Below are 23,461 nucleotides of genomic sequence, written 5' to 3' on the forward strand. Positions count from 1 at the left end.
AAAATAGTTTTTTTTTTTGTTTGTTTTCTTTCTTTTTGATAGCAAAACTTTTTCCAAGCAAATCGTCATTAATTTAAAGTCTCCGTTAAATCACAAAATCTGGGTGGTTATTTTGTTATCGTTTTTCACCATGTCTCCCCCCCCCCAAAAAAGGGAGCAAATAAAATGTGAATTAAGTAAACTGATTTTATCCCAAAAACTGTAACTTCTGCAGCGCAAAATATCAGCAAATAAAATCTAATTCTATTTCACGCAGATTGGAATCTAAATGATAAAAATCTGAAGGTAAAATAAAACAGAAAATATAGATTTCGGAATGTAGCCAGAAATGGGAATTCTTGGGGCAGGTTTTGGCTCGGGGGAGGGGAGGAAAGCTTTCCAGCGGCCGTTGCTCCTGCTTGGCTCTGGCCCCCGGGGTCCGGCCCGTCTGTCTTTGTAGCGAGGAGCCACCGCGCAGGTTGGGAGGAACCGGATTTTCACGGGTCGTGGATCGATGTGCGGACCCCTAACTGTGGGGCACAAAGGGTCCTCAATAGCACACAGGACCCACCGGCTGACCGGCCCCCGTCTAGTCGCCCGTTTCTCCTGCTGTAACGACTCAAACATGAATCGGTTGTTGGTCTCATCAGGAGCCGTATGTCCCATACTTGTTTACCCTTGCTGTATTACCCTCTACCACTTCTGCTGGGAGGCTGTTCCATTTATCTACCACCCTCTCTATAAAGTAAAACTTCCTTCCATTCCGTCTCGGCCTCTGAGCCTCTAGTTTTAGGTTAAGGCCTCTAAGGGTAATTTCCATAATCGCAGCCATCACGGTCCCTTTACTTCCTGTTTATTAACCCTTTCAGTCTGGGTGTATGAAGAAATGAATGTATTATTGGTCTGGAACCGAAGCGGTTACAATCTTGTTTGTGTTTTTTGAGTTTTCGTAAGAGAATAAAATGATGGAGAAAGTGCCGTGGATGCCGCTGATTCGGGGAAATGGGCGCCTCGTGCCGTCAGCCGGGAGATGAGCTCTTAGTCCTGCTGATTTTAAATATTAATAGCTCCGGCGTTAGAGCCGCGTCCGCTTCCCGGGGCAAAATATCTCCGTTTTAAGAGGAAATGATCATTAAAAAGCATTTTGTGGTAATGGTTGTTTTTTTGCCTTAATTACATTGGCGGCGCCCAAGCGCTCTGAAACTTCCCAGCGGTGAAACGCTTTGTGTTACTGCTGCAGATTCCGCTTACAGAGAAACCCAAATAATATCCGCGGATAGAATGCTTTCCAAAAACAATAAATATGAGAGACACTCGCACTCACTAACACGCACTCACTCACTAACACTCTCACACGCACTCACTAACTCACACACACGCACTAACACACACACTAACACTTACACGCACTCACTAACAAACGCACTCACTAACGCACTCACTCACTCACGCACACACACTAACACATACGCACTCACTAACTCACACTCTCACGCACACACACTAACACACACACTTACATGCACTCACTAACACGCACGCACTCACTAATTCACACTCACACACACTAACTCGCACGCACTAACACACTCGCACGCACTAACACACACACACACTAATGCCCCGGCACACACGCTTACACTACACACTCTTCCCTTACGTGGTGCGCGATCTTCAGAACAGGTGATTTGACCTAAACCCAGAAAATGACACCCAAAGCTTCTGTTAAATACACGCCCTCTGAGTACCTAAAGGGTCGCTGCGATTTATTATTATTATTATATTATTATCGCTATTATTTTATTATACATTCTTGTGGCGTCGGAGGTCGGTGACCCCGCCTGTTATCTCGCTGACCTCACATCTTGATACACAAGAGCTTACAGTTTATTTTTTTTACGCAGTAAATACAGAAATGCTTTAAAAAATACAAAAATAAAATTTCAGTCTTTTTTTGTTGTTGTTTTTCGAACATTTTCTTTGAATTTGTCGGGAAAAGCACGGGAGCGATGAGTTATTAGTTACGGGGATTTTATTTGAATTCTCAGGGCGGACGCGGGAAAATCGAAACATTCAAACATATACTTCAAATATTAACACTTTAGGGGATCAGCATATCTTCTACTTCCAGTTACGAACCCCCAAATCCCAGTCCTACCAATGAGCGCTGGGCCCCCCACGTGTGAGAGAGCGGCGACACAAAGCACTGCAGGGCCCCCTATAACCTGTGGCACCCCCTATAGGAACAAAGTACTAAGAGGGTTTACCGGGGTCCGCGTATGTAACACCTGAGATGAATGAGGGGTCTCGAGGACCTGCTGAGCCAATGGGATCTGGGTTTGTCTGTCCTTCTTGGCCACTAATTGGGTTCCGGTTTAGAAGACCGAGAAGTTGGCGCAGATCATTCCAATTCTCCGTACGGAGAAGACTTCGCTCCACGATTCCGTCCATACATGAGACTTGGCGGTCCGTTGTCCCAGAGGGCCCCTGAACGCGGCGCATCTCCGGGTTTAAGTAATGATTTAGGCCAGAAGCCGAGGACCGAAATGTTTAAATTCAATTAGAGAGGAAATCGATGGCGGCCCGGACTGTTTTTGAAGTCTTGACATCCATGGCTGCCACTTTGATCTCCGTGTCGCCGAACTGCATGCTGGCTTTGATCTCCCGGCGGCTGATCTTCGCGTCGGACTCATCGACGTCTGGCAGTTCCAGATTTATGGTTCCGCACTTCCTGACGCCCGGATCGGTGATATAAACCACGTCATCGGCGGAAGAGCAGTAGATATTGATGATGATCTTGCGCTGTCCCAGCCGCGCCGGGCAGTAGCTCCTCTGCACTATGTCTCCGAGGGCCACAGATTGGTCAACCGAAACAAACTTGTCGAAGATGTCGGTGCACCAGTTCTTCCCCTCTTTCACCAAGAGTTTTTCCTTTGGGTGTTTGCCTTCCACAAACTTATTGAGTACCCCGACTCCATAGGTCAGAGGGGAGCGCCTGACTCTGACGATGGTCGGGTCGAGTCCGAAGAGGACGGCGCCCTTCAGTATGGTGAGGCCAACGTCCTGGGGGATGATGACCCTGCAGACGTCGCTGAAAGCCGTCTGGACGGCGTTCTGAAGCATTGGTGACTCGGCGAAACCTCCCACTAGGAAGAGGTACTTGATACCCTTAACGTCCGGTTTCTTCATGAGGTCACCTGAAGGACATAAAAAAGACATTATTACCCCAAAACGGTAGCCCAGACAGCCAAGTCTAGGAGGAATGATGACCCGGGCTGGGGGTATCTGTGAAGGCTCTGATTCCGTACCTATGTGCTGGACGATCTGCTGGATGGTTGGTTGAAACAGCTCGTTCATGGCCTCTGAGGACATTCGTAACATGCCCTGCGACGACCACTTCACAAAGTTCACGCTGAAAAGGTACAAAAATAAACAAACAATGAGAAAACCCCAAAGGAGCGACGTGGAGTAGAAGATAGGATGAGATACCGGAGAAGGAGTTGAAGAAGCCGTCCACAGATTTGCGTAGGAAATGTTTGTTTCATCCCCGTGGCTTTGAATGAACCAGAAGCCTCCTACAGTGACCGGGGGTCTAACATCTTCTGCCCCATGCAACCCCCCCACCAATAATACACCCTTTTCCAGTAGGAACCAAAAAAATAAACCCCAGTCCCCTACACGGCCCAGCTTTTGCACCCGGCTGCAAGGTGAAGTCCGGGAGATGAAACTGCATCTCTCCTGCGCTACCTCCTTCTATGAAGATCTTACACACTGAAGACACGTAGTGTTAATGTCCCCGATAGTTCATCCGCAGCGTTGGAGACCCCACGTCGGCGGTGGTCTCTGAGAGATGGAATGATTACTTTGGGCCTCTCTTGGGGGATTTATTTCAGGCGAGGGAGTGTGCGTGCGCGGGAAGAAGAGGAAGCTGCACATTAATTACCCGTTAAAGACAGAGATCGATGGCAGGAGATTGATTTGTTTTCCAGAGAGACCTTTGTGTTTTGGCACGGTTTTAACTCCAGGAGACGGCGCCGGGAACGTTCAACAGATAAACCTAATTAACCATTATCCTCCTGCTAAACCGAAGCTTCTGCTTCACCGCTGACTCTACGTGGAAGAAATCCTGCCAACTAACCAACCCATAAGAACAGATGGTCCTTTGTGGTGTGGCTCTTCCTCGGGGAACAATCCCCACACTAATAAAGAAAGGCCCGTTTTAGTTACCCGCTCTTTCTAAGGGCCGTCTCCACGTTCTGCCCCTTGTTCTTCTTGTAGAAGTCGATGAAGGAGAAGGGCAAGGAGATGTTCAGATGGTTGGACCTCTGTGGAGCTGCCGTCCTCTTCCGAGCTTCAAAAGCGATCATCAAGTCGACCCAGGCTGCGGGGCGCTTGACTTTAAATGTCTGGATGAAGTCTTCGCTGAAAATCTGGCATAGCATCTTCTCAAAGGCAAGGTCCACTCCCACCGCTCCGTACGGACCACCTGCAAGAAAACAGAGACCCTTCGAAGAACAGCAAAAAGAATCAGGGGCCGAGACGGGCCAAGCAGAGCGGCTGAGAGAACCGAGAGAACAGCCAACAGATCTGCACGGGGCAGGATGATGCGGACAGCGCCATGTCGATAGGTCTCAAATTAAATGGAACCAAAGGGTATGGCGATCCCACCGCTGACATCATCCCCCCGAGGGGTTATCTCCGGGTTATTATTCTCCGGGTTATTATTCTCCGGGTTATCGCTCCTAAATTAGGTGCCTAAAGACGCCAACTCAGGGGCACTTGGCTCACATTTTGGCCGTAAAGCATCTGCCCCGTGGAGCTTAAGCTTCTCAGAGAGTTCATGTGTCTTGCCCGGCGCTCACCAATGGAGCCGGACGTCTACTATGTGAGACCACAACCAGGCATCATCAGAGGGCTTGGGGTGAGAGAGACAGACGGACGGCGTCTTACCTGACGCTTTGTACAGCTCTTTCAGCGTTCCTTGTGACTGCTCGATCTGATGGACTGTGAGATCCACCGTCCCTCCTCCGCAATCCACCACGATGTAACGGTCACCTGACGGTCACAGAGAGACAGCAGAGGTATGGTGATTTACGACGCTCTAGACCGAGATCCAACGCAACCATAAACCTCCCAAGTGTCCCTGGTTAGTTTGTCCAGTCTTGCTATGTTATTACTGGATGATTCCAAATCCCTGTACCCCTCTCTCCTGTCTGATGCCCCTCTCTCTTCTCCCCTGATGCCCTTCTCTCCTCCCCTGATGCCCCTCTTTTCTAGGAGGTCAGAATGTTTGCTGGGTATGAGGGGATCGCAGGGTTCTACAGCCCTAAAAGCCCCGATAATGTGTATAGAAACAGCAGGGAACGGCTTTATACATTAAACGGGGCAAAAAAAAGGGCAGAAAGCCACATAAAACATCTCGGTAAAGCCCTGAGACTATTTATTGTAACTGTGTGGCTCCGCAGCCGACCCCGGCCCCGAGGGGCGCAGTGATTTGACACGTTTAGAAGTTTTGTCTGCTTCTGGCCGGTAACGGGGGGGGGGGGGTCGGGGGGCGCGTACGGCTGAGAGTGTTATATGTAGACGGCTGTCCGGAGCTCTGTCTTCAGTACCCTGCGTGCGTCAGACAGACGCTGGTGGAAGAGGCTCAGCGATGATCTCAGCCGGTCGGCGGCTCGGGAAGAATTTACTGCCCACTTCATCCGGTAATAACTTTTAGTGCCGACGCTTACAGAGCTTTCCATAAACATTCCGGCGGGACTTATTAAAGAACCACCATGGGGTCTGACCACACGGGGGGTAACCCACAGATGGGGACTGCGTATCTCAGAGCTAACTACAATTCCCATTATCCGCGTGCCAGCCGCCAAGAATGACAGAGGTGGCTGTGAGAAGCCTTCACGCCCAGCAAGCAATGGGCCGTCGCATTATCAATTTACGCACATCAGTAACGAGTATCATGCCCTCGGATTGACTCCGTTCCCCAGAAGGTGGATACAGAGCTGTGACGCCCGCTAACCGGATCACATGCCTGGCCTCAGCCACACGAACATTAAAATATAATCAGACGCAGCCCCTTCTCGGCCGGCGACTAAATGCAGTAACGTCATATCAATAAATAATATTTACTCACATCTATATTTATATTATATTTATATTATGTTATATTTATAATATTTATATCACATTTATTTGTATATTTATATTTATTTTATATTTATATTATATATATTTTTATTTATACTATAATTTTATATTACGTTTATTTTTAAATTTATAATATTTATTTTATATTTATTTTTAATATGACATTTACTTTTACATTTATTTATTTTATATTTATTTTTAATATTACATTTATTTATTTTATATTTATTTTTAATATGACATTTACTTTTACATTTATTTATTTTATATTTATTTTTAATATTACATTTATTTATTTTATATTTATTTTTAATATTACATTTATTTATTTTATATTTATTTTTAATATTGCATTTAGTTTTACATGTATTTATTTTACATTTATTTGCATTTATTTTATTAAAATATTTATAGCTTTATTAGTAGTAGAATAGTTTAGACCGGAATAAATCGATTGAGGAATTATACCGTCTTAATATAAAAGCAATCTACAGATAACTGGTGCCCCCTGCTGGAAATTTATATAGTTATGTTTTTTTCTAGGTATTTTATTTTTCTAATTCATGCAAAATACCCAATGATGAAATATTTGATGTATGAATCCTAAATTACAAACAGATGTACAGAAGAGAAGCGAGAGAGCGTGCGCCGTGGAGGCTTGGAATCATTTTAATACCGGAGGGAAGGATATTTAAAAAGAAGAGACGCATTAGGACAAGATGTTAGTTAATGTGAAAGGCAAGTAGTTACGTGGTCCAGCCTTCCAGCAGAAGTGGTAGATACAGTTAAGTTGGACAGGCATAAGGCTATCCTGAACCTAAGAAGGGACTGAAGGTGAAGAATGTGTAGAGTTACAGAATTGATATAATTTTCATGATATATTCTAATATTTACATATTAAATAATATCTTTTTTAAACCCGTTTACGGCTCTTTTTATACAAGATGTTGGGGCGCAAGATGGACGGAGAGATTTGGGACCCAAAGAGGGACTGGCTAGATTAAACAGGGACAGACGGGAGGTGACGTTCTGCGGATGAGCAGGAAGATCGGGGTTCCTGGCCTGGCTGCCACGAGGACCTCCCGCTTCCCACCGTTCGGAGCGCGATCAGGAAAGGACCTCCCGCTGGAGCGGCACCGTGCACACTTAACCCTTACCTGCCTGCATTTCTGACCACAACTCCCCCATCCCGGTCTCCACGAGGAAGGTCCGGCTGTGTCGCGATCTGCGGAGCTGCTCCCTCGCTGGGAACGACAGAAAAGACCAACAATCAGGCAGCTACCCCCTAGAAGCAGACGTATTCCGCCAGTCGCCCCGTCCAGTCTGCCTTAACCAGTCGTTGGTCTCGCCGTATGTCTATCCCACGCATGTTCAATGCCCTCACTGTATTACCCTCTACCACCTCTGCTGGGAGGACGGTCCACTTATCTACCACCTTCTCAGTAAACAAACGAAGTTGTCTCTTTGCCCCGCCGTCTCGTACCTTGCCTGAAGCTGGAGTCGATGCTCCGCTCGGCGTGGAATCCGTTGTAGAAGGCCTTGGAGCTGAGGTCGATGAGCTGGTGGAGGCGCAGTTTGCGGCAGTAAATGGAGGCCGCTTCGGGCTCCAGGGCGATCAGCAGCTGCTCGGGGTTCTCTGGAGACACCAGTCCAGCCTTTTAATAATAAAAGAGGGGTCACACATAACGGGGGGCACAGCAGAAGACGGCCACACGGGGTCCAACCTTAACCCTTTGAGAGCATATTGGAGATTTGTCACTTGCCCTCAAAGTGTTAATCAGGAAGCCAATGGGCATAAGGAGGGACCGCTTCACCCCCGCGTGGCCCTGAAAGGGTAACGGGGGCCGAAAAGGTTTTATTACAATGTCTCACCAGGTAGGAGGCCTCCCTCATAAACTGCTTGGCAGGCTGCTTCCAGATAGCGGGCACCGTGATGACCCACCGGATGGACTCGCTCGGGTCCAGAGACGGGCACTGGTCCCTCAGTTCCTTTTACAAACACAAGAAAGTCACGGAAAAACCCATTCCCGATTCCTGCACCGGTTATAAAAACAGTATTGTAAAAGGATGCTGGGAATTTATTATTATTTTTTCATTAGGATGATGATTATTATTATGTTTAAATTATTATTGTTATTATTTTTGATATTATTTTATTATATTATATTAATTAATATTATGTTTATGTTATTATAAAATAATTTTTATATTATTATTACTATTATTATATAAGTATTATTTTTAAATTATTTTCATAGTATTTTATTATTATTATATTATTTTTAAATGATTATTTTTACATTATTATAAAATTAATTTTATATTATTAAAAAAATATTATTTTACAATATTGTTATTACTATGAAATTATTTTTATATTATTATTTCAAAAATATTATATTACAATATTATTATTAGGATTATTATTATATGAAAACTACATTTAAAAAAAATGGCAGGTAATGTAAAATGTGTTTTTATTATAGGGCCTACTCACCTTCACGGCGTGCTCCTTGAAAAACCTGAGAGCATGCGCGAACACAACCACAGCCTGGACCTTCTTGCCGTTCACTGCCTCCAGCTCTGTCATCATGGTCAGGTCCTAGAAAACAAATAAACAGGGATGTGAACCGTCTTTATACTGGTGTCACTGGGTGCAGCTTTTAAAGCTGCTGTTCCACCTAGTATTTAACACTTGGCAACTAAACGCAGCGTTATAGACATCACCCCGAGTCCTGCTCCACCCCCAAACCCTTCCCTAAAATAATTCTTAAATTATTAATTGCCCCCTGTGTTTAGAGCGAAGGGGGCAACACACCGGGCAGAGCTCTACGTACGCTGGTGCTGTGGATTCTCATCTTAAACTTCTCAAAGTAGAGCCACTCTCTGGCCTCCTCGGGGTCCAGGTCGTGGTAGAAGTCCCTGGCCGTGTATCCAAAGCTGTGGAAACCCTTGTCTGGGGTCAGAAGAAGACTTGTGGGGGTTTTCTGGTTGGCGACTCCAGGGTCGCCCCCTTCCCACTTCCTAAAGAGAATGAGAAAAGAACATTCTATTAGAATGTAAGGACTAACCATGATTAGAATGTCAACGCAAAGAAAGACATGATGGAGCTCTCGGTTATCTCGGCCTGGTCCAGAGAGAACATCCCAACAACTCAACAAAGACAACATGAAGGAAACACCACATTATCTAAGACGTCCACAGAGAGGACACCGATCACGGAAATTGTATCTAAACGGGGCAAATGTTATGATGAACCGGTCAGCAAACGATAAGACTAATGAAGCCACATTTTCCTGGAACCGTCACCGGATCACAGTCCACGCGGAGTCCACCAGAAACCCCTGGGACCATGAAAGGTTGGAGATGACACTTGTGGTGGAACCTCCAGGAGATCTGTTTTCCCGGTCAGGTCCTTATCGAGGTCAGTAGGAACTCTGGTGAGTTATCGGTACTGATTACCAGCGACCAGACGTGAGGACGAGGACCAAAAACACATTTGGACAATTTTTTTTTGGGGGGGGGATCATTCCTCATCATGCAACTAATTTAGTTTCCTGTTTTTTCGGTTCGGATGGAATTCGGAAGGCTTCTTCTCTCTCCCCTACGCATAAAGGCACTAAACCACCTCCGCTAGTGTCGTTGGGTGTTCCTCCTCCTCGTCGGACATTCGTGCAAATGAGCGAACTCAAACAAAACTGGTGAAAACTAGGAATTCTCAGGAATCGGCATAAATCAGCCTGCCAGGGAGCGGCGACCATGTCCACAAACCTGAACGTTCCGCCAACAGTCCTGATGGACTCCAGCGGCCAAAACCCAAACTCGCTGTTCTTTGCTACGAGGATTTTGTTTTAAGAAAAAGAAAAAAACAGTGAATTTGAGCAAAGCTGTAGGAAGGTCCAAGAGGTCGCCAAGACGGGGCCGAAGTATGTAAACGTTTAAGTAATCCCACTTAGTCCTGAAATAGGTCTAATTTGGAGCATATGCCGCGCCGGTCATACGAGACGAGGAGAAATCCGAAACAGCTCCATTCTGCTGGGATTTGATTAAAACCGGCGGCTGAAAAGCTCAGAAATCCCCGTAATCTGAGCAGCGCCGCCTCAAAGAGTAAAAACATAAATGCGGAGGTCAGATGTTTGCCTTCAGATTGGGGAGGGGGGGCAAGAACGGCTTCTCCCCCAAACCTCCTCCAGCCTGCGCATGAAAAAAACGATTCCAGGCCCTCAACGGGCTGCTCGGGCTCATTATATGAAATTAAATGTAACTGCCCCCCCCCGGGGGTTTCTCCCTCACACCAGACCACATGCGGGAGGTCATCCTGAGAAGATCTGGGACAAGGGGGGGGGGGCAGTGAAGGCAACTCCAAGAGTAATATCTGAAGGATCTATATATTTACCAAAAGGCTGTGATGGACCCAACGCGTTCCGAGGAGGTGGACAACCCCAGTGAATCCAGCCGCCAGTGGGCTTCAACTACTGCGTACAGGGGCAAGTGGGTGGGCATGTGGGGGGGCACATACATGTAAGCATACATATTACCGCTCCTAGCTGGTCTAGCTTTTCCGCAGGGTCACGCTAGGTTCAATAATGAGTTCAGGGACGGCCTGGCTGGGTTTCTGCCGAAGGACATTGGTGCCTTTTCCCCCGTAGACCAGCTGGAGATCCTGACATCAGACCTCCATGCGCAGGGGCAAGCAGACCACCCAAATCCCCCATAACTCAGAATGACGGTGGCTACATGCAGCGGTGCCAGAAGCCCCCCGTACCTCATCATGTGAATGGCTTCGGGGTCCTTGGAGAAGCTAAAGGCGTAGCCGCTGGACGTCGTCCCGAAGTCGATGGCCACCACCACGGAAAAGCTGGAGCTCCTGACCATCCGGTGCTCGCTCCTCTGAAACAGAAGACACGAGGTTCATACGGGGGGGGGCAGAGCGGACCCCCAAACTCAATACTTATTTACTGGAAGAGAATTCATGAATAAAAACTTTGGGTCGGTTTTAAAAATTTACAAAAAATCAATTTATGAAAACATTATACACATTATCGGGGCTTTTAGGGCCGTAGAACCCTGCGATCCCCTCATACCCAGCAATACACAAATACCCCGCCATGGGGCAGAAAGTAGAGCGAGCCCTTACCGGGGACTGGTCTGGGGTGAGCGGGGCGATGTTGCAGCTCTCGTTGTGGAGACTCGGCGAGCTCGGGGGCGACGGGGTACAGGAACCGTCCATGTTGGAAACTGGAAGAAAAAAACCTCTTCTTATTACCGTCCGATGTGATTTTACCCCAAAATACCCCTTCCTGAGGAGGCCAAACACCAGCCATCACTAATCACCATGACAACATCAGCCGCAGCCGCAGGGTAATGAGGAACAGTCACTACTACACAATAATCTCCACACATGGAATCCACGGGGCTGGGTTAGTGTCAAACCATTCACATTCCCGGAGCGCGTGGTGTGGGGAGGAAAACGGCCCCCGGGGGCCGCCTGTCCGACAACCACAACAACACGTGTGTGAACGTGGGGAAACATACATGAACAAGCCTTCCGCACACGTGTCACACGCATGAGATTCCGAATCTGCCCCTCCCCCCCATCCTCGTCGGGGTATTTCAACTAAAGCCATGTGCTGAGTTATGGATGAAGCTCAACTGATCTCACTGGAGTTACTCAACTCTTCACTGGGACTCACGTCGGCCTTGGGGGGTTCTATTACCCCCCAGGGGGGCAAATCCAACCAAGTAGTAGAAAGAGAAAAAAATGCATAGGAAAATCCCACAGAGAAGCTCAAAAAGGATCCGGTGCGGGTGTAAATGCTGCCTACAGACCTTGTTAATCGACCTGGTGGCCATTTGTGGAATTACAAGAGAAACACAAGATAAAGATGCAGGTAGCGGCGCGCGTTGAGCTGCGATTCTGCCCTCGGTGGGGTACGAGGCGCTGGGGCAGGAACAGGCTTGTTAAACTTTCTCATTAGCCCGTTTAGTACATTGTGCCCCGGCAGCGGTCACCGTATGTCGCATGCCAGTAGCACAGCGTCCATCACACTACCAAGTGCTTGGGGAAGACATTTTACTTTACCAAGAGGGTGGTGGATAAGTGGAGCTGCCTCCCAGCAGAAGCGTTAGAGGGTAATGCACTAAGGGTCATAAACAGTGAAGCAGTGAAAGGGTTAACTCAGGGGGTATTTAAGGAGCCCGCCGATCAGAATGAATTACATGTAGGGAGTCTCACAGGTCGGCCCCTCGGAACCTGCGCGGCGGAGCGATGCCCCCCGGCCCTGTGCCAAGAAACACAAATACTTCGGATTTTACGCATTCTCCTGTTTTTCTGATAAAACTTTCCAGAAGTCTCGTCCTTTTCGAACGCTCTAAACTCAGCGGTCTCTTTTCCACCTGTGAATAGCCCCAAATCTCCCAACAGTCCCAGATTTTGCAGGCCAGTCCCTATTTTCAGGTGTCCTGCTTCTTGTGTGAAGTCGAGATGAAGGGGCACGTTGGGCGATCCTCTGACCGGCCCAGAGAGCCCACAATGGAGCCTCCTACCCACGTTACTGTCCCTATAACAGAGACCCCCGAAACCTGTCACTGTCCCTACAACAGAGACCCCCGAAACCTGTCACTGTCCCTATAACAGAGACCCCCGAAACCTGTCACTGTCCCTATAACAGAGACCCCCTGAAACGCGTCACTGTCCCTATAACAGAGACCCCCGAAACCTGTCACTGTCCCTACAACAGAGACCCCCGAAACCTGTCACTGTCCCTATAACAGAGACCCCCGAAACCTGTCACTGTCCCTATAACAGAGACCCCCTGAAACGCGTCACTGTCCCTATAACAGAGACCCCCGAAACCTGTCACTGTCCCTATAACAGAGACCCCCGAAACGCGTCACTGTCCCTATAACAGAGACCCCCGAAACCTGTCACTGTCCCTATAACAGAGACCCCCTGAAACGCGTCACTGTCCCTATAACAGAGACCCCCGAAACCTGTCACTGTCCCTATAACAGAGACCCCCGAAACGCGTCACTGTCCCTATAACAGAGACCCCCTGAAACGCGTCACTGTCCCTATAACAGAGACCCCCAAAACACGTCACTGTCCCTATAACAGAGACCCCCTGAAACGCGTCACTGTCCCTATAACAGAGACCCCCGAAACCTGTCACTGTCCCTATAACAGAGACCCCCGAAACGCGTCACTGTCCCTATAACAGAGACCCCCTGAAACGCGTCACTGTCCCTATAACAGAGACCCCCGAAACACGTCACTGTCCCTATAACAGAGACCCCCGAAACACGTCACTGTCCCTATAACAGAGACCCCCGAAACCTGTCACTGTCCCTATAACAGAGACCCCCGAAACGCGTCACTGTCTCTATAACAGAGACCACCGAAACGCGTCACTGTCCCTATAACAGAGACCCCCTGAAACGCGTCACTGTCCCTATAACAGAGACCCCCGAAACACGTCACTGTCCCTATAACAGAGACCCCCTGAAACGCGTCACTGTCCCTATAACAGAGACCCCCGAAACACGTCACTGTCCCTATAACAGAGACCCCCGAAACCTGTCACTGTCCCTATAACAGAGACCCCCGAAACGCGTCACTGTCCCTATAACAGAGACCCCCGAAACCTGTCACTGTCCCTATAACAGAGACCCCCTGAAACGCGTCACTGTCCCTACAACAGAGACCCCCGAAACCTGTCACTGTCCCTATAACAGAGACCCCCTGAAACGCGTCACTGTCCCTATAACAGAGACCCCCGAAACACGTCACTGTCCCTATAACAGAGACCCCCTGAAACGCGTCACTGTCCCTATAACAGAGACCCCCTGAAACGCGTCACTGTCCCTATAACAGAGACCCCCGAAACGCGTCACTGTCCCTATAACAGAGACCCCCGAAACGCGTCACTGTCCCTATAACAGAGACCCCCGAAACACGTCACTGTCCCTGTAACAGAGATTTGGATGCTACAAAACTATAAGGGGTTAAAAAGATGCCCCAAACGGGTCGCCGGCGGGATATTCACAGAACCAGCAGCTGCTGTCGCGCATGCGGTATGATGCAATATGATTCATGCCTCCCAACTGTCTCGCTTTGATCAGGCCAGTCCTGATTTTGCCTCTCCATCCCATTGGATCCCGGGTCGCAGCCCTGCGGCATCGGGGACACGGAAGGTGCGTACTGAGCATGCTCAGAACTGTGCGCATGGGCAGTAGCGCTGCCGGTTTCAGTGACACCCTACCTCCCAAGCCCCGCCCCTCCATGCTCCTGATTGGTAGGGAGGTAAGGTTTATCTATTGTGCGTGCTGCCTGCGCCTTGTATTTAAAGGGTTAATGAGCCGCCCGCCAATCATTTCTCAATTCAAACCCGAGGAGCTGCCCCATACCTCCCAAGTGTCCCGGGTTTTGCTGGACAGTCATGATTTTTTTTTAATATACCAATGGATGCTTCATCTGCATCAGAGGAATGAGGGAAACCTCGGAAGTCTCCGACCCGCGCAGGCAGAGTGTTTGGGAAATATCTCTCTGCCAAGTTATTTGATGTGAAAGCCCTTGGACAGCAGAAATCTCCTGTTGATGAATACCATCTGTACTGGGAGGACCTGCTTTGCATTGGGTGATGAAAAGTGTGTGGGGGGTGGTAGTAACCCCTAGAGTGCTGGAATGGCTGACTACCCACATACTTTTACAACGGCCAACAGCTGGCTTTCAGCAGCTCACGGTCTGCATTCGAGACGGTGGTAGGTAAGAGGAACAGCCTCCCAGCAGAGGTGATCTAGACGGGGCCGATTACGTTCGATGTTTCTTTGGATTCTTTCTTCCCGTCTAAACCTACTCGCTTTATTCCCAAATTCCACAAGGAAAAGAAAACAGCCGTCGGGTTATTAAATATACATTATGCCCGGCAGAGTGCGGTACAAACCCCGTATCTGCCGTTACCGTGGAGATCTCATTTATTTCATACATTTTCCAGCCAATGGGATGAGCAGGCGATATACGGAGGGGCTGCAGAGAGATGGGGGTAGAGAGGCCGCGTCTGGGTGATGGTAATCGGGCAGGGAGAAGCCCCCCAGCACCACGTGCCGGCCCCCCGACACAGACCGACGTGTCCGCACTGGGGCCGGGGTGTACAGCACAGAGCACAATGTGCACCTCCTGACACGTTCAGCACTCGTTCGGAGGTAGAAGGATCACTCCTACTGCTCCCAGCCGGACCGTCAGCCAATGAGACGCTTCTGATAGATCAAGAGGAGCACGGTGGGGGCAGAAAGAGCCCCTCTTACCCCAGAGGCTGGGATCACAGCGGCCCCTCCTGGGCCACCCAATTCGCTGGCATATGATGTCATTAACATTTCCGGCTCCGCCATCCCCCGCGGCACACCGAACGCGCCAAAAATATCCAATTACACGGTTTTCTCCCCGATTCTCCCCAGCCTCGGCCTCCGCGTCTCACCTGTCTGCAGGGTCCTCATCCTGTTGTCAAGTAGAGTTGACATCTCCTGAAAAACACGAGAATAGAGCGTTTTGGGGGAAATCTGCGATTTGTGCCGAGCTATTAATAGATTAACTTAAATATTCGAAATTATTCAGAAAATTATCAACAAGAACTGTGATTTTTTTTTTAAATGAGCCAGACCACAATATCATCACCCGCTAATAGGAAAATACTCTGTTCCCACGAGCCGGTATTAATAACGTGTTTATTCATTTATTTTTTATGATTATTAATTATGGATATAAAATTTGGGGATTTTGGGGGGAGGGGTGTGATTTTGTTTTGTAATTAACATACATTAAATGTATTTTGGCCTAGTAATATCACATATTTAATATTATTATTATTATCACTATTATTAATATTATTAATGTGTATTTTAACTCGTAAGACCTGGCACCCCTCCACCCTGCAACACTTGGTATGGTCCAGGCAGCAGCCTGGGTTCCTTCGATGGTAGTCAGTCTATGGAAGGGGGTCCCCGCAGTAAAGGGCCGGTGGGAGGAGGTCTATGAGACGCTCTCGGCATGGCACGCCGCTGTGTTGGATGTTTGGTGGGGCGGGAAGGAGTTTCTCCCTCAAGGGCCGGGAAGGAGCTCTTCGAGCCAATGAGGGACTGGAAGGAAGTTCTGAGGGTCATGGCGGGGCTAGAAGGACAATCTATTAGATACTGGGGTTGGACGTTCTTTGTGTAGAATGGAACCATTGGGGGTGTAAGGAGTAAGACAAGTGCTCTCTGCCCAACATCCAGACTTAGGTGGGGCAATTCAGCGAATACCTCCTAAGCGTCCCCACTCAGGAGGATCAGTCCCTCTTTATGGCCCAAATCCCTCTGTCCTACTTTCCTACCCTTCGTCCCTTTTTTCGTCTTCTAAACTTACAGAAATAATCACCAACAGGCCACAAAATCTGATTAAAGCCCCGCCCCCAGCCGCATGTTATAAACAAAGGCGCCCCCTTTATACCCCCAACGCGGGGCTTTAAAGACTCCCAGTCACAGATGACGATTAGCCGTCTTCTCATATAATGAATTCCTTTAATTTAAATGTTTCAGGACCGGGAGGTCTCTCGCTGACCGATCCCTGACTCTGCGTCATCGTGTAAGTGAGTCTGATCTCCCGGGGCGTGATTATCAGTAATAAATGTTTTATTTGCCCGGGGAAAAGTCTTTAAACGCATTAGTCTGCAGAGCACATATTAAAGCCCCCCACGGGAGTCTCCAGCTGGTACCCGTCACAGCCTCATGCTCCCGGGGTGGGACGTCTTATATGTTTATTATCTGCTAACTGGGAGAGAACGGGAAACATCAAGATTTTATCAGCATAAAAACCTTTAATTTTCCAGCAAATCAGAGACGTTCAGCCGACTGACCAATGAAAGTCTATGGAGGAGCGGACTTCATTAGCATCGCCATAAAGCATATATTACTGTATACAGCACTGGGGGGTTATATTACTGTATACAGCGCTGGGGGTTATATTACTGTATACAGCGCTGGGGGGTTATATTACTGTATACAGTGCTGGGGGTTATATTACTGTATACAGCACTGGGGGGTTATATTACTGTATACAGCGCTGGGGGTTATATTACTGTATACAGTGCTGGGGGTTATATTACTGTATACAGCGCTGGGGGTTATATTACTGTATACAGCGCTGGGGGTTATATTACTGTATACAGCGCTGGGGAGTTATATTACTGTATACAGCGCTGGGGGGGTATATTACTGTATACAGCGCTGGGGGTTATATTACTGTATACAGCGCTGGGGGGTTATATTACTGTATACAGCGCTGGGGGGTTATATTACAGTATCCAGTGCTGGGGGTAATATTACTGTATACAGCGCTGGGGGTTATATTACTGTATACAGTGCTGGGGGTTATATTACTGTATACAGCGCTGGGGGTTATATTACTGTATACAGCGCTGGGGGGTTATATTACTGTATACAGTGCTGGGGGGTTATATTACTGTATACAGCGCTGGGGGTTATATTACTGTATACAGCACTGGGGGTTATATTACTGTATACAGCGCTGGGGGTTATATTACTGTATACAGCGCTGGGGTTATATTACTGTATACAGCGCTGGGGGTTATATTACTGTATAGAGCGCTGGGGGTTATATTACTGTATACAGCGCTGGGGGTTATATTACTGTATACAGCGCTGGGGGTTATATTACTGTATACAGCGCTGGGGTTATATTACTGTATACAGCGCTGGGGGTTATATTACTGTATAGAGCGCTGGGGGTTATATTACTGTATACAGCGCTGGGGGTTATATTACTGTATAGAGCGCTGGGGGTTATATTACAGTATCCAGTGCTGGGGGTAATATTACTGTATACAGCGCTGGGGGTTATATTACTGTATACAGCGCTGGGGGTTATTACTGTATACAGTGCTGGGGTTATATTACTGTATACAGCGCTGGGGGTTATATTACTGTATACAGTGCTGGGGGTTATATTACAGTATCCAGTGCTGGGGGTTATATTACTGTATACAGCGCTGGGGGGTTATATTACTGTATACAGCGCTGGGGTCATATTACTGTATACAGCGCTGGGGGTTATATTACTGTATACAGTGCTGGGGGTTATATTACTGTATACAGTGCTGGGGGTTATATTACTGTATACAGTGCTGGGGGTTATATTACTGTATACAGCGCTGGGGGTTATATTACTGTATACAGTGCTGGGGGTTATATTACTGTATACAGCGCTGGGGGTTATATTACTGTATACAGTGCTGGGGGTTATATTACTGTATCCAGTGCTGGGGGTTATATTACTGTATACAGCGCTGGGGGGTTATATTCCTGTATACAGCGCTGGGGGTTATATTACTGTATACAGCGCTGGGGGTTATATTACTGTATACAGCGCTGGGGGGTTATATTCCTGTATACAGCGCTGGGGGTTATATTACTGTATACAGCGCTGGGGGTTATGCTACAGGGGAGAAGCAAATCAACTGAACTACCCCTTAAAACCAGAAATCTCTCCTGGGGACAGAGGCAGGTATAACGAGCCACGGCCTCTCTGCTCCGTTACACAAAAACCAACAACATCGTGAACACCGAAGGGGGGGAAATCTGAGTCCTTTTACCGAGATCTACCATTTTGCCCGTCGCTGATTGGTGAATATGATGATGAGTATGATGGTGAATATGATGGTGAGTATGATGGTGAGTATGATGGTGAATATGATGGTGAGTATGATGGTGAGTATGATGGTGAATATGATGGTGAGTATGATGGTGAATATGATGGTGAGTATGATGGTGAGTATGATGGTGATGAGTATGATGGTGAGTATGATGGTGAATATGATGGTGAATATGATGGTGAGTATGATGGTGAATATGATGGTGAGTATGATGGTGAGTATGATGGTGAGTATGATGGTGAATATGATGGTGAGTATGATGGTGAATATGATGGTGAGTATGATGGTGAGTATGATGGTGAGTATGATGGTGATGAGTATGATGGTGAATATGATGGTGAGTATGATGGTGAATATGATGGTGAGTATGATGGTGAGTATGATGGTGAATATGATGGTGAGTATGATGGTGAGTATGATTGTGAGTATGAAGGTGAATATTATGGTGAGTATGATGGTGAGTATGATGGTGAATATGATGGTGAATATGATGGTGAGTATGATGGTGAATATGATGGTGAGTATGATGGTGAATATGATGGTGAGTATGATGGTGAGTATGATGGTGAATATGATGAAGGATGTTACGTTGTCCTCTCCTCTGTCTCGCGTTCTCGTCGGGTTCTGTACAGAATGTCTGGTTTTGATGCTCTTTTGCATTGTGCTGGAGGTTGTGATTCGGCTTCTTTACATAATGAAAGCCCATCGCCAGTGAGCTTCTGCTGTGGAAGAGCCTGGACGGCCCTGTATAATATATAGTTATTAAATTATGCTTTATACAGGGCCAGCTCAAGTCTTCTTGCTATAGAAACCTGACGGTGTCAAATCCGATAGATTCAGCAATGTGGACATTTCTCCTTTCACTAATATTCTTCTGGTTCCTGTAATTATTTTCCGACATGCGCGACGAGTTTCTTATCATATCTCTGAGGAACGGGCCCCTGGTGTTTACTAGCTGCAGGTAAGTGAATACCACACATGGGCAATGGTCATATTCTCAAGCTGACTACCTGGCCTCCAGACCAACGTGCTTCATCTGTGGCCGATGTTAGGCCGTACCCACTCCGCACCCGGCTTCCTCCCACTCTCCCCTGTCCTCCCCTGCCCCTTTCGAGGATATTTGGGGTAGTGCCGCACCATGGTGCAGCTAGCCAGGCCCCTTATCTTTTGGGGTCAGCCCTGAGAAGTTGCCATGGGGACCACTGACATGCACTAACACTCAGCTAGCAGAGGACTTCAAAACTTTGTTCCACCAACACCAGGGTCAACTCCTCAATTAAATATCCATGGAGAAGGCACTCGGCACTCCTTACATTCAGAGTCCCAAGGATTCCTAGACTCAGGGTCCTATAGAGTTCCTTACACTCAGGGTCCCATGGGTTCCTTACACTCAGGTTTCCATGGGCTCCTTACACTCAGGGTCTTACAGGTTCCTTACACTCAGGGTCCCATGGGTTTCAATGAGACGACTTCAAAGACTCCATGGTAGCAGGAGAAGGACTTGCATTACAGTTGCCACCAGACATTTCACAAACAATCTTTGTTTTATAACCCAGAATACCCACAATAAATTTTTTTTTCCGCCCCATTTTTTTGTTACTTTGACAGCCTAGATGAAGCCTCCGACTGACACCTTATTCAGTCTAATCGCGAAAACATCATCTAAACACATGAGAAGATCACAGTTTCCACCAACAGCTTCAGCAGCAAGTTACATCATAAGGTTGACATCACGACATGATGACCACGTCACAAATATAAATAAATATAACATAAATACATTTAAGATAAAGCTTGGGTTACCCAGAGACAGAGGCTGTGAAGCATCGCTGATCCTTGAGGGAATTAAGCATGATAGTCCCTTCCGTGAGCATTATACTAAAGATGTCTAACGCACAGTAGCCACTCCATCCACACCGTGCCTGACGAAGACCTTCTGGGTGGAAACATTGCCAGCATGCACTTGGTGGCACAATAAGAGGTCACACCAACACATGAGACCAAGTATCTCAGAGCTTTGCTCCCGTGTTCCATGGCAAGTACCACTTACTGGCCCACACTGACCATCGGTGGCCCATACCCACCCGAGTCTGTGGCCAACAGTCTGAATACGGCCGGCCGGCTGCACGCTATGTAAGCTTAAAAACAAAACATGCTGCTGAGCAGCCATTGGCGGCCGTGGGCTTTAAAGTGCCAGGGCTACCTAGTCATCACCAGTCCGGCCCAGTAGAGCCACCAATCTTATTATGAGGGACTCGGGAAAGACCCAGTAGACCCAAAAAACATAGAGCTCAGAAGAAGCCATTGGGGAGCCGTCACCCACCGGCTACTGGGACTCTTAACCGGTCGGCGTGATGTGGATGGACGCCATTTACTAACGGCTGCGCCGTGACCGCCTTCTGCCTATTGGCTCAGTGATAAGAGCCAAACTCGGATCATTTTAACTTGGATTAACCAGCCATCTGTGCAATAATCACTAATTCCAACAATCAGTACCCATCCGATGCAAACGCATTGCCGCTCCGGACTAAAACTTACAAAAAAACATCAGAATTTTCACTTTATTCATAAAAAAGAAAAAATTCCAAAGCGTCCAACGTTCTAGATCACCGTTCTAGAATACAACAATGTTTTTAGCAAATTTGGGCAAAAAAGTTCCAATGATGAATAAACATTCCAAGGGGACTTATTACAGACAAATTACATCTTAAATCTCACTTTTTTTATGTTTTTTGAATACATTTTGTTTTTTCTCCACGCGTCGGGGGCTTTGCGTTAAATAAACTTTGAAAAAGAAAACAAATTCCACAAAATGAAAACCGACCCCCGGCTTTGGTTGGCATTCTCTGATATAAAGCAGACGGTGGGTTCCAGGAACCCCCCCTACAAGCTCTGAAAAGTGTAGGTTTCAGGTAACATGCAAAACCGTTGTTTTTCCCCCAAAACCCCTTTTCCCAGAGAACTCAAGCCTCGCCGAAACTTAATTACTGAAATTCGTCAATTTTTAAAGTCAGTTATTTTGCATCTTTTCTCGTTTCATTGCTAAAAAATATAAGGTTAACCCTTTGCTGCCTGGGTACATAGCAACCAGTTAACATCTGCAAGCTTTGTTGTTCCACGTTTTAACCCATTCAGCGTCTAAGTACTGGCGGATACATGGCGCTGCCCAAAAGGATTGGGGTTATTAACCCCGTTAGTGCCACTGGGATGAATCTCATCTCGCAAAGTCGACGAAAGGGTCCCAGAGGTTGGGCGCCGATGTTCTAAAGAAAGATGGGATCAACCTTTTGTTTGCCAGCAAAGAGTTACAAAGTGACCCGATCCAATTACTGGAAGTTTAAATGGCTCGAGCCAGTACCTTGGCGTTGGGTCCCCGAGTCCCGGCTGTGAGCCCAGATGTGGTCCAGCTGTCTCCTGCTTGGTGGCCCCCGTTCCCCAGCTCGTCCCAGTCTGCGGTGCTCAGCCTCCTCTAGCCCAGTCCCAGCCCAGCGCTGGTTTAAATGGCCATCCCAGATGGAAGTGAGGGGAGGCAGGGCCAGGAATGCAGAGGGAGGGAAGCTTCAGCAGAGCAGCCACCTCCAGGCCCTCTCTGCGCTTCGTGTTATTCTTAGGGCTTCTTTTGTTTTTGCTCCATTTCCATGCAGGTTAATTAGCTGCTGCCATTATTTCCTGCCTCCCGCTTCCCTCTCCCTGGGTCTGTTTCCTCCAGATCCCTCTCCTCCTCTCTTCCCTTCCTTCTCTCAGATGTTATCTCTATCCCCCCGCAGGGTCAACTCTCTCTGCTGCAGGGTGTCTCTCCTATGTGACCCTCTCTCCGTCACTTTCACAGCCTCTCACACTAAATGAGGTCTTATGTATCATCTTCACTCTCATTCTCCCCCTGGTTCTCTCTCACTCACCCTTTCATTTTCTTCCACTCACACTTACATTCACCCCCTGGTCTTTATTCCCCCCTGGTTCTCTCTCTCTCACTCACTCACTCTCACTCCCGCTGGTTCTCTCTCATTTACTCTCTCTTTTTTCCCCTGGTTGTCTCTCGACCCCCACTCCAGTTCTCTCTCATTTTCCAGCTGGCTCTCTCTCTCTCTCGTTCTCTTTTTCATTCTCCCCTTGTTTCTCTCTCCATTCTCCCCCTGGTTCTCTCTGACACACTTTCTCCTTCTCTCGTGGTTCTCGCTCGCTCTCCTCATACCCCCCCAAGTCAAATTTCCATACCGATCACGCCAAAAAATGCTCTTAAATGATCTGTCAGCGAATGCGTTCAGGCAGAGAACGGTCGTTTAGATCACACAGTGAGGGTGAGGGAAGAGCAGTAAAAATACGGAATCCACTACCTGGGGAGAGCTGTCACCAAAAGCAACAAGGCCTATGAGCCTTTTTCAGCGGCTATTAAATGGAATATTAACGTGAATAAAGGTACACGGGGCGAGGTCGTTTGAACTGGATGGACCGGTGCGTTTTTCAGCATTGATAGGGAGGGCACTTAATGCATCTGTTTCTACCCCACTTATAAAGCGGCGACCCCAATGCCCCTGCTCTGCATTATGAACCCGGCCCTGAGATTTCCACGCCGGGACCCATAAGCTGCAGACAAGTCCCCCCGTGGATGATCCGCGCGGCCGGACCACAAGCGG

General features: G+C 47.7%; 1 protein-coding gene across 1 annotated transcript; it reads right to left on the minus strand.

The window, feature by feature from the left end:
* Positions 1 to 1,853: 1,853 nt before the first annotated feature.
* Positions 1,854 to 22,361, minus strand: HSPA12B (heat shock protein family A (Hsp70) member 12B). The gene is made up of 13 exons (XM_053458070.1): positions 22,186 to 22,361; positions 15,600 to 15,645; positions 11,264 to 11,364; positions 10,892 to 11,016; positions 8,964 to 9,150; positions 8,624 to 8,728; positions 7,999 to 8,115; positions 7,610 to 7,781; positions 7,284 to 7,370; positions 4,930 to 5,034; positions 4,207 to 4,465; positions 3,288 to 3,391; positions 1,854 to 3,176 (listed from the first exon to the last, which is right to left on the minus strand). The coding sequence occupies exons 2-13, from the start codon at positions 15,640 to 15,642 to the stop codon at positions 2,536 to 2,538; spliced, it is 2,046 nt and encodes a 681-aa protein (XP_053314045.1). The 5' UTR covers positions 15,643 to 15,645; positions 22,186 to 22,361; the 3' UTR covers positions 1,854 to 2,535.
* Positions 22,362 to 23,461: the final 1,100 nt, after the last annotated feature.

Source organism: Spea bombifrons, chromosome 1 (assembly GCF_027358695.1).
Source record: "Spea bombifrons isolate aSpeBom1 chromosome 1, aSpeBom1.2.pri, whole genome shotgun sequence".
Taxonomy (NCBI): Eukaryota; Metazoa; Chordata; class Amphibia; order Anura; family Pelobatidae; genus Spea; species Spea bombifrons.